The 12,106-nt window shown below is 37.4% G+C and overlaps 1 protein-coding gene across 2 annotated transcripts; it reads left to right on the top strand.

Annotated features, from left to right (window-relative positions):
- The first annotated feature begins 10,306 nt into the window (after positions 1–10,306).
- LOC123940449 (olfactory receptor 5K1-like) lies at positions 10,307–11,724 on the top strand. 2 transcript variants are annotated; one of them, XM_046003287.1, is made up of 2 exons: positions 10,307–10,451; positions 11,018–11,724. In XM_046003287.1, the coding sequence occupies exons 1-2, from the start codon at positions 10,307–10,309 to the stop codon at positions 11,722–11,724; spliced, it is 852 nt and encodes a 283-aa protein (XP_045859243.1). The 2 variants fall into 2 exon arrangements, with proteins under 2 accessions (XP_045859243.1, XP_045859242.1); XM_046003286.1 differs by having other exon boundaries at positions 10,307–10,498; positions 11,029–11,724.
- Positions 11,725–12,106: the final 382 nt, after the last annotated feature.

The following is a 12,106-nucleotide window of genomic DNA, read 5'->3' as shown; positions in this document are numbered from 1 at the left end:
CAATAAATGGTGCTGGGAAAACTGGACAGCGATATGTAGAAGAATGAAACTCGACCATTCTCTTACACCGTACACAAAGATAAACTCAAAATGGATAAAAGACCTCAACGTGAGACAGGAATCTCTCAGAATCCTAGAGGAGAACATAGGCAGTAACCTCTTCGATATCAGCCACAGCAACTTCTTTCAAGATATGTCTCCAAAGGCCAAGGAAACAAAAGCAAAAATGAACTTTTGGGACTTCATCAAGATCAAAAGCTTCTGCACAGCAAAGGAAACAGTCAGCAAAACAAAGAGGCAACCCACGGAATGGGAGAGGATATTTGCAAATGACAGGACAGACAAAAGGTTGATATCCAGGATCTATAAAGAACTTCTCAAACTCAACACACACAAAACAGATAATCATATCAAAAAATGGGCAGAAGATATGAACAGACACTTCTCCAATGAAGACATACAAATGGCTATCAGACACATGAAAAAATGTTCATCATCACTAGCCATCAGGGAGATTCAAATTAAAACTACATTGAGATACCACCTAACACCAGTTAGAATGGCCAAAATTAGCAAGACAGGAAACAGCGTGTGTTGGAGAGGATGTGGAGAAAGGGGAACCCTCTTACACTGTTGGTGGGAATGCAAGTTAGTGCAGCCACTTTGGAGAACAGTGTGGAGATTCCTGAAGAAATTAAAAACAGAGCTTCCCTATGACCCTGCAATTGCACTGCTGGGTATTTACCCCAAAGATACAGATGTAGTGAAAAGAAGGGATATTTGTACCCCAATGTTTATTGCAGCAATGGCTACGGTCGCCAAACTGTGGAAAGAACCAAGATGCCCTTCAACGGATGAATGGATAAGGAAGATGTGGTCCATATACACAATGGAGTATTATATCTCCATCAGAAAGGACGAATACCCAACTTTTGTAGCAACATGGACGGGACTGGAAGAAATTATGCTGAGCAAAATAAGTCAAGCAGAGAGAGTCAAGTATCATATGGTCTCACTTATTTGTGGAACATAACAAATAACATGGAGGACATGGGGAGATGGAGAGGAGAGGGAGTTGAGGGAAACTGGAAGGGGAGATGAACCATGAGAGACTATGGACTCTGAAAAACAACCAGAGGGTTATGAAGGGGCGGCAGGGGGGTGGGGGGGGTGGGAGGTTGAGGAACCAGGTGGTGGGTAATAGGGAGGGCACGTACTGCATGGAGCACTGGGTGTGATGCCAAAACAATGAACACTGTTATGCTGTAAATAAACAAATAAAAATAAATATAAAAAAAAATGAACATGTAAAACTCATCAATAAAGTTAGTAAAAATATTGTCAAATTCAGATATTCTAATATTGTAATGGCAATATAAGAATCAAGCTCTAGTTTAAAAGCTAAAAAGCAAATGTATGAAAAATAACTCAATAATAATTTGACATTGCATACAGAAATTTAAAAAAATGTGAATTATGACATCACTAACCTAAAATGTTGAAGAGAAGAGAAGTAAAGGAACAAAGTTTTCTATGCTGTCAGAGTTGTAGTCACCTTAAAACAGGATAACTGTAAGAAGTTTTATATAAACCTCAGGGTAGCCACAAAAGTCAACCCATTAGAGGATACACAGATAAAGGAGTCAGAGCATACCACGACAAAAGTCATCAAATTACAAAAGAAGACAACCAAGATAGGGGGCATGGAAGAAAGGATCCATAGTCAGAAAATAATTAACAAATGGCAGTAGTAACCCTTAATAGTCAATAATGACTTTAAATGAAAATGGATTAAATTCTCGAAGCCAAAGACATAAAAGTGTTTAATGAATGAAAAATAAGATCCAACAACATGCTGCCTAGAAGAGACTCACTTTAGCATTAAGGACACAGAGAAGCTAGAAGTGAAGAGATGGAAAATCATAATCTAAACAAATGGTAAACAAAAGAAATCAGGGGTACCTATACTTAGATAAAATAGAATGTAAGCTAAACGTGGTCACAAGAGACAAAGAGGGTCATTATATAATTATAAAGGTAAATGTATCAAGAAGGTGTAACAATTGTAGATATTTATGCACCTGACATTACAGCATGTAAATATGTAGCAAATACTAACAGAACTAAAAGGAGGAATAAACATATAATAATAGTTCCAAAGATTAATGCCCCACTCTCAACAATGGATAGTATAGTCCAGAAAGAAAGTCAGTAAGGAAACTGTGAGTTTGAGGAATACTATACACCAAGTGGACCTAGTGATTATATACAGGACATTCCATCCAACAACAACTGCATACATATTCTGTCCAAGTGCACATAAACCATTGTAGGATAGATTATGTATTAGGTCACAAAACATGCCTCAACAGATTCAAGAAGATAGAAATTACATCAAGTGTCTTTCCCAGCCAACAATGGTACAAAACTAGAAATTAATAACAGGAAGAAAGTTGGAACATTCACAAATACATGAAAATTACAATTAGATCAAATTAAATATAAAAGAGAAAAAAATCAAGACAAATAAAAATGGAAGCACACATTGAACAACTTAAGAGATGCAGCAAAATCAATTCTAAGCTACATGTTGATATAATGTAGCTATTAAGGAATCTCCACACTGTTTTCCAAAATGGCTGCACCAACTTGCATTCCCACCCACAGAGTAAGAGGGTTCCCCTTTCTCCACATCCTCTCCAACGCTTGTTGTTTACTGTCTTGTTAATTTTGGCCATTCTAACTGGTGTAAGGTGGTATCTCAATTTGGTTTTGATTTGAATCTCTCTGATGGCTAATCATGATGAACATTTCTTCATGTGTCTGTTAGCCATTTGTATGTCCTCTTTGGAGGAGTGTCGGTTCAGGTCTTTTGCTCATTTTTTGACATGATTATCTGTTGTTTGAGTGTTGACTTTGAGTTTTTTATAGATCTTGGATGTCAGCCCTTAGTCTGTAGTGTCATTTGTGAACAGCAAACAGTGTAGAGATTCCTTAGGAAATAAAAAAAATAGAGCTTCCCCGGGCACCTGGGTGGCTCAGTGGGTTAAGGCCCTACCTTCGGCTCGGGTCATGATCTCAGGGCCTGGGATCAATGCCTGCATCAGGCTCTCTGCTCAGCGGGGAGCCTGCTTCCCCCTCTCTCTCTGCCTGCCTCTCTGTCTACTTGTGGTCTCTGTCAAATAAATAAAATCTTAAAAAAAATATAGAGCTACCCTATGACCCTGCAATTGCAGGATAAAAATTCATAATTATATTATAATTATAAATTATATTATATAATTATAAATTAAATTATATTCTAAAAATCAGTGGTGTTTCTATACACTCACAAGGAACATCTGAAAGAGAAGTTAAAAGTAAAACAAAAGACAACAAATATACATTTTACAATAGCATCAAATATAGTAAAATAGGAATAATTTAACCAGGAAGGGGAAAGATCTATAACCTGAAAACTGTAAGATATCAATGATTCAAACTGAAGACAAAAATACATGAAAAGATACTCCATGTTCATTTATTGAAGAATTAATATTGTTAAAATATCTTATACTATCTAAAACCATCTATACGTTCAATGCAATCCCTTTCTAAGATTTTTAAACCCTATCACAATTTTAATGGCATGTTTTACTAACAAAAAAATTGAAAATTAATATGAATCCACAAAAGGCTCTAAATCCAAGGCATTCTTGAGAAAGAAAAAAAAAAAAAAAACAAAACCTGGAGACATTGCACACACTACATAACTGCAAAGAGGTGAGAAAAGCTGTTGGGTTTGGCCCTCCTGGAAAGTAACACAGTCAACTACTAGGAGGTAGAGGGGATGTGGGGAGGGAGTTTTGTGTTCTTCTCTGCACCTGAATAAAGTGTACCTTTCCTCACACTGAGCTGGGAATGCACAGGGTTATGATTCGAATGCTGTAAATTCTCACTGTTCTTACCAAATTTTAATACATTTTCTTGAACGAATGTTTCATTTGCTGCATAACCTAGCACAATTTCCATCCACAGTGTTTTCCTTTCATTCATTTATATTTTTTTAAGAGGACATAAATACCCACAGCCTGGAACATCATCCACTCGGTGCCAAAAAAAACCTGTGGGCAGTGGGAGGGATGCAGACACCATGAGCTTACCCAGACTGCTATGGCCTGAAAGCAGAGTAGCCACAGCTTCCCTCTCCCCTACTCTCTCCGCCTGTCTCTCTGCCTACTTGTGATCTCTGTCAAATAAATAAATAATAAAATCTAGGAAAAAAAGAAGAAAGATCTGTGAAATTGAAGTTTTATCAATAGAGAGTATGCAATCCAAAGGACGAAAGGAAGAAGAATGAGGAGAAATGCACAGACCTTCAGAGAAATAAAGCCAGTGCCCTGTGCATTAGCACATGCTTTTGGGAGTAATAGGAAAACACATTTCTGGTAACTTGTATAAAAAGATGAAATCTGTTTGGTGATAAACGATGATGAAAAATAACAAACAATCCAATAATTGTGGAGAAAAGTTCTGAACAAGTACTTTTTCAAGAAGAAATGTAGATAGTAAATAAACATATGAAAAACATCACATTATTTGCCATAGAAAATTGGAAATTAATACAATAATGGCACATGTAAAACATTGGCTAAAATTAAAAAGATAAATAAATAAATACCAGTTGCTGGCAAGAATATGGATGACTTAATTTAATAAAAATACTATACATACAGTATGTCTATAATCCATCACTGTTGCCTGCTGCTACCATTAGCTGTGGACATAAGAGGGAAAGGATTTCTCTGTTATGTTCATTCCTTCATTCCAAACAGTCAAGAAGATAGAAGCAGAGAGGGTTACCATAAGAAGCCACAGCTCCAGTTCGCAGCTCAGGAGCAAGTGTGAGGTTTGCAGCAATCCCTCATCTGGGAGTCAGGGTCCCTAAGATGGAATAGCATAGATATGGACTTGCTGGTGCTCTTAGGTGAGTCCTGTGCTCACAACACTTCAGCTTTCACATATTAATGTGGGCACAGAGCCCAAAGCCCAAGGCTGTCATGGCCTCTGATGAGCACAGTTGTGTAGAGCAAAGCAGCAGTAGGCACCATGTTGATCTCCATTCTCACCTTGCTATCAATGTCAGGCTGCCCCATGTTACCATACTTCACCTGGAGGTAGTTCTCATCATAGTGCAGACTCAGCTGCATCTTCAGGGGGCCCAGGGGGAAAGCCAGAGTGGTCAGCATGTCCCCCTGCACTGATGCAAATATGTTCTTGAGCAGGTAGAGACGCTTGCAGCTGTAGTAGTTACTCTCTCCCTCGTCCTCCTTGTACATGGGTATATGCATCCACCAGCTCATCCAGAGGAGCCCAGGCCCATGGGGGACGCTGAGCCAGTCCTCCTCACCTCCATGTGGTGCTCTGGCCTGGCCCCTGTTGTGCAGTCCTGTGACAGCCCTACCTCCTTGGCCAGAACCCGCCAGAACACTAGCACAGCAGCCCCCACTTCCCAAGGATTTTTTTTTAATTTTTTAATTTTTTATTTTTTTGACAGATAGAGATCACAAGTAGGGAGAGAGGTAGGCAGAGAGAGAGAGAGGAGGAAGCAGGCTCCCCGCCAAGCAGAGAGCCCGATGCGGGGCTCGATCCCAGGACCCTGGGATCATGACCTGAGCGAAAGGCAGAGGCTTTAACCCACTGAGCCACCCAGGCGCCCCGTACTTCCCGAGGATTTTTAAATCATTCTTTTAACCCAAAATTGTCACCATTTATACTGTTCTGTTGGGAACTGAGCCATGGAACTTCTCATGCTGCCATTCAGAAGTGGACCTAAGCTATGGCTTTTTCATTAATGTTCTCATCAGGTTGAAAAAGTTCCCCTTCTACCCCTAGGTTACTGACTGCTTTTTACTCTGCTCTAGTTCTCCCAACCTTTCCCTGCATCTCAATCCAGGTTCTGTCACTTACGAACTGTGGCATATTGGGACAGCTCATCCTTGCTCTTAATTATAAGTATTCATTAAATATCTCATCTACTTATTGAAGATCACTTTATCCCCATAAAACTTCAGAGTTTTTAATGAAGAAATATCAATTCTCACACCACTTTCATGTCCTTTATCTGTCCTTTTGTTAGACATGTCTGAGCTTTTAAATATGCTTAGGTTGCTATTTGTTGATGATTTTAAATGACTTTTTAAAGTTTTTTGACAGAGAGACAGCATGAGTAGGGGTGAGGGACAGAAGGAGTGGGTGAAGCAGACTCCCCCCTCATCAGGGACCCTGACAAAGGACTTGATCCCAGGACCTTGGGTTCATGACCGGAGCCCAAAGCAGATGGTTAACAAACTGAGCCAACCGAGGGCCCTTTATTTGTACATTTTGATACAAATGTAGGTATCCAAAGGGGCACAGGCACCCAAATGTTTGTAGCAGCAAAGTCTTCAATAGCCAAACTATAGAAAGAAACTAGAAGTCCATGAGCAGATGAATGGATAAAGAAAATGTGGTATATGTATACAATAGAATGCAATGCAACATCAAAAATTTTAATCTTGCCATTTGCAATGCCCTGGATAGAAAAGTGGATATTATGCAAAACGAAAAAATTCAATCAGAGAAAGACAATTACCATATTATCTCTCTGATATGAGGAAATTGAGAGGCAGGGCACAGGTCGTGGAGGGTAGGGAGGGAAAAATGAAACAAGATGGGATCAAGAGGGAGACAAACTGTAAGAGACTCTTAATCTCATGAAACAAATGGAGGGTTTCTGGGGTGTGGGAGGTGAGGAATAGGATGAATGGTTATGGACATCAGTGAGGTATGTGCTTTGGTGAGTTTTCTAAAATGTGTAAGCCTGATGATTCACAGACCTGTACCCTTAAAAGACACAGAACAAATTTTTTCTTAAGAATGGATAGTAAACTAAAAAGGCTCAAGTTCATTCATACATGATACAAGGAGACAAAAAAGCTAACATAAAAGGAATAGGAAAAGGGATGGAAAATGTCCTGTTTGATTCCTTTGCATTTTTTCTCTGCTCTACCAATTCATTAAAACCTCTCTCCAAGGACACAACTAACTTTAAATGCCAAAAGTAAAGAATATTTAGTCATTTTCCTAACCAAATGTAGTGATTGGTACTATTAAAGTCCTCTGTTATTAAATATACAGTATATTTATATGATTAATGTAATCATATAAATATAATGTAAGAAATGTAAATGTAATGTAAGAAAGGTAAAGGAATTGGGGTAACTGAAAAGAACAGAGATTAACTCGGTAAATCATATGTGTGACTAAAGGGTAATAGCAAAGTCTCCATGAGGATTTTTCAATACATGGGAACAACATCAGATCAGAGTGAAGGAGTTGATGAGACTAGCTAACACTACCACAACTTTTGTTCTTCATTCTAAGTGCTAATCATTTTTCATAAACCCTATTATTCTCTCCAGTAACTGTCCAAATCAACCTGAGAGTCCCTTCAGCTCATTTACATTTTAGGCACAGAATAAGGAACAGAATTCTAAAAATGATGTCAGTTACATAAGAATCAGCAAGATGATCATCAAATGACTTAGTGATGTTCGCGATGGTCATTTACTTTAACTTCATTTCTCACAGGTCATCTATAATATATGTCACAGAGTTAATATGTTTTGGGAACTGAATCTCCCCATAGAAATACACTGATTTCATCATAGGCAAGTCCCATAAGCATTTGATGGAAAGCTTATTTTGCATTGTGAGGAACATAATTTTTTTTAAAAGATTTTATTTATTTATTTGACAGAGAGAGATCACAAGTAGGCAGAGAGGCAGGCAGAGAGAGTGAGAGAGAAGCAGGCTCCCTGCCGAGCAGAGAGCCCGATGTGGGACTCGATCCCAGGACCCTGAGATCATGACCTGAGCCGAAGGCAGTGGTTTAAAACACTGAGCCACCCAGGCGCCCAGTGTGAGGAACATAATTATTGACACTGACTTATTAGTCATCTCCCAGATTTTCATTCTTTTAATCTCAAATGTTTCTGAGACAAAAATTTATATCCTGAAATTGTATGACACTTAACATCACACACACACAAAAGCATTGTGATGTTATAAAACTCTTCTCAGAGCATTCAGGCAAAGGAAGTATTCAGATTTATCTTTACCTTTCAGTTAGCATCCATAAATATTGATTTATCTGAATTATTTAGCATTTTTTAATTGTTCTCAGGTTTCAGTTCTCACCATCACAACTGAAGCTTATGGCACATTACCATGAGATTTGAACCTAGTTCATGCCGACCTTTTCTGATTATAAAGTAGATCTTCAAAACATACAGGTAAGAATGCAGCTTAATTCTGTGACATAATTCAGGAAGTACATTGAAAGTTATTTCTAACTTAGCTGAATAATTAAATGGCTTATCTGTAGTCCTTTAAAGCAAGAAAGTGAAACGTTCAGCCTGTGCTTTTATTTTGATGTTTTGAGTATGGAAAAATAATACCATTTTGACCATAAAATTTATGTAATTAGATGCATTGGTCAAAATATCCTAACGGATCCCTAAGTAATAAAAGAAAACAGTCTTTGAGGTGAAATAAAAATTGTTCTCAAAAATCATATTTATTTTAAAATTTTAAAAAATTTATTCATTTGAGAGAGGGAAACAGAGAGACACAGAGAGCTCAAGTAGAGGGAAAGGCAGAGGGAGAGGAATAGGCAGAATTTCCACTGAGCTGGGATCCAGACATGGGGTTCAATCCCAGGATCTAGAGAATCATGACCTGAACCAAAGGACGATGCTTAAATATCTTAGCCATCCAGGCAACCCATCTCAAAAATCATATCAAGTTTTAAGATTTTTCTCTTTTTCTAAGTGTTATAAAACTAAAATATATGGGTAAGCTTATTTTTATTAGCTTTCAAACTACTGTGATATACTTCAGAAAATATTACATAAGTTTTTTAGGAAGCAGGAAAATAGTAGCTGGGTCACTTCCAATAAGAGAATGATGCATAAGGTTTTTCATGATAAGTTTCCAAGAATTTCCTTTGTGGCCTGTTCTTCAAAACTAGCAGTCTCAATTTGTGGAGACCAAAGAGATCACTAAGGATCAGTGATAGTATACTGACAACAAGTTCACCTATCTCAGGTCTTTGAAGCTAGGACTGGAATCAATACTTTTATTTTTTCCCCCTCTATAGCATTAAAAACTCTTATGAGAAGTAGAAATCATAGCTGAACTCAAATGACTACAATTCTAATAAAGAAACTGTACATGCATATTAAAAAATGCCATATGTATTATTTGTAAACAACTCTAGATTGTGTTGGGTATATAGGATATGCTTGAGAATGCAAGAAGCAAAAATAAGTGTAGTCTGGGGCATTTAGTTAAAGTTTTCTTAAGTAGCATAATATGTAAAATATGCTTTACATAAAGATGGAAAGTATTTAGAGATCTGCGCAAAAATCAAGAGGAATAATGGCATGGACAAAATCAGTTTTTATGGAAATGGGTCTAACACCAGAAACAGGGATGAGAGAGGTGAAAATACATAGATACTTATTTCCTTGGATATCCCAAGTAATTTCCTCTAAAGATCAAAGTCCTATTCTTAAATCTTGTGATCTTCATACAATTCCTAAGGTATAAATTTAATAAGATATCTGTTGTATGCCCTCTTCAAGGATTAAGTCCACTGGGAAAGTAGAGGAAAACTTTTTGCTTAGTTAAAAAATGAATATACATGAAAATTGACAGAAAATTAATTTAAAGATCTTTAATACCAAAACTGACACTGAAAATTTTTGTCAACCATGAACCAAATATGAGAATGCTAGATTTCTACACTATTCATAGGTGAATTCATAAAGACAAACCAAACCTTTCCTCTGTAAGCATTCTTCTTGAAATTACAAAAATATTCATAGGAATGCTGATTTTCAGAGTTCAGTTATAAAACTGACATTTTAGGGGAATAGCTATTCCCTAGAGGATTTTATGCCTGTATCCAGAGATACTAAGAGGAGCTTCTCTCTTTGTTGTAAAAAGAAAAATTTGGAAGCAAAGTTTTACACACTCTAAATTAAAATCTTATAAGGTTTATTCTTCTGATCCATGAGCATGGAATTCTCTTCTGTCTTTTTGTGTCTTCAATTTCTTTCATGAGGGTTCTCTAGTTCCTCAAGTACAGATCTTTTACCTCTTTGGTTAGGTTTATTCCCAGGTATCTTATGGTTCTTGGTGGTATAGTAAATGTAATCAATTCTCTAATTTCCCTTAATCTTATATCTCCAGATTTCCTATATCAACAGAGAAGGTGAATATGACTGAAGATAACTACTCCTTGACCACCGAATTTATCCTCATAGGATTTACAGATCGCCCAGAGTTGAAGTGCCTCCTGTTTTTGGTATTTCTCACTATCTATGTGATCACTATGGTGGGGAATCTTGGCCTGGTGGCATTGATTTTTTTTTCTTTTTTTTTCCATTTTATTTATTTTTTCAGCGTAACAGTATTCATTCTTTTTGCACAACACCCAGTGCTCCATGCAAAACGTGCCCTCCCCATTACCCACCACCTGTTCCCCCAACCTCCCACCCCTGACCCTTCAAAACCCTCAGGTTGCCCCAACCTCCCACCCCTGACCCTTCAAAACCCTCAGGTTGTTTTTCAGAGTCCATAGTCTCTTATGGTTCGCCTCCCCTCCCCAATGTCCATAGCCCCCTCCCCCTCTCCCAATCCCACCTCCCCCCAGCAACCCCCAGTTTGTTTTGTGATTAAGAGTCATTTATGGTTTGTCTCCCTCCCAATCCCATCTTGTTTCATTTATTCTTCTCCTATCCCCCTAACCCCCCACAATGGAATACTATGCAGCCATCAAAAGAAATGAAAGCTTGCCATTTGCGACGACGTGGATGGAACTAGAGCGTATCATGCTAAGTGAAATAAGTCAATCGGAGAAAGACAACTATCATATGATCTCCCTGATATGAGGACATGGAGAAGCAACATGGGGGGTTAGGGCATTGATTTTTTATGGAGCATCATCTACACACACCAATGTATATCGTTCTGGGCAACCTGGCTTTAATGGATTCCTGTTGTTCCTGTGCCATTAACCCCAAAATTTTAGAGAACTCCTTTTCTAAAGACAGAATGATTTCCCTTTATGAATGCATGGCACAATTTTATTTTCTCTGCCTTGTTGAAACTGTAGATTGCTTTCTGCTGGCAGCAATGGCCTATGATCGCTATGTGGCCATATGTAGCCCTCTGCAGTACCACACCATGATGTCAAAGAAACTCTGCATTCAGATGACCACAGGGGCCTATATAGCTGGAAATCTGCATTCCATTATTCATATACGGTTTCTCTTTAGGTTAACTTTCTGTTGGTCAAATCAAATTAGTCACTTTTTTTGTGATGTTTTTCCATTATATAGACTCTCTTGTGTTGACCCTTATATCCATGAACTGATGATATTTATCTTTGCAGCTTCAGTTCAACTCTTCACCATCAGTAGTGTCTTAGTATCTTACTTCTACATTATCTTTACTATTTTCAAAATGAAATACAAAGAGGGAAGAAGCAAAGCCTTATCTACATGTGCATCCCACTTTCTCTCTGTCTCAATATTCTATGGTTCTCTTATCTTTGTGTACATTCGACCACATTCAGTTAAAGAAGAGGATGAAGATATACCTGTTGCTGTTTTTTATACCACAGTTATCCCTTAATTAAACCCTTTTATTTATAGTCTAAGAAATAAGGAAGTAATAAATGCTATGAAAAAATTATAAAGAAAATTTTATAACATTTTAATATAAATATCATCATCTGTGGACAATTACTTTAAATTTGATAAGATGTTTTTCAAAATCATGGAATATTGAGAAAGTAGAAAATGACCACTTCATCCATAAAATCTTCAATACTAAACATGATAGTACAGGAATCAAATAAATAAGTTCTGCAAGGAGAGATTCTGCTACACTGTTTTCTAAAATTATAGCTACTAATTAATATTGAGGTCACATACTGTGCCATGGAAAAATTAAATTATTAACTAATTGTTTCAAAGAGTAATGAGTTACAATTTTCAACAAATGCAACAAATAC

Source organism: Meles meles, chromosome 4, assembly GCF_922984935.1.
Source record: "Meles meles chromosome 4, mMelMel3.1 paternal haplotype, whole genome shotgun sequence".
Taxonomy (NCBI): Eukaryota; Metazoa; Chordata; class Mammalia; order Carnivora; family Mustelidae; genus Meles; species Meles meles.
The sequence above is the reverse complement of the archived record's forward strand: the minus strand, read 5'-3'. Positions and strand labels throughout refer to the sequence as shown.

Excerpts from the sequence above, each read along its gene's own strand:
- LOC123940449 (XM_046003286.1), top strand. The coding sequence starts at position 10,307 with ATGACTGAAGATAACTACTCCTTGACCACCGAATTTATCCTCATAGGA. Across the intron at positions 10,499-11,028 it reads TTTATTTTTTCAGCGTAACA|CATCATCTACACACACCAAT; the intron begins GTATTCATTCTT and ends TTTTTTATGGAG.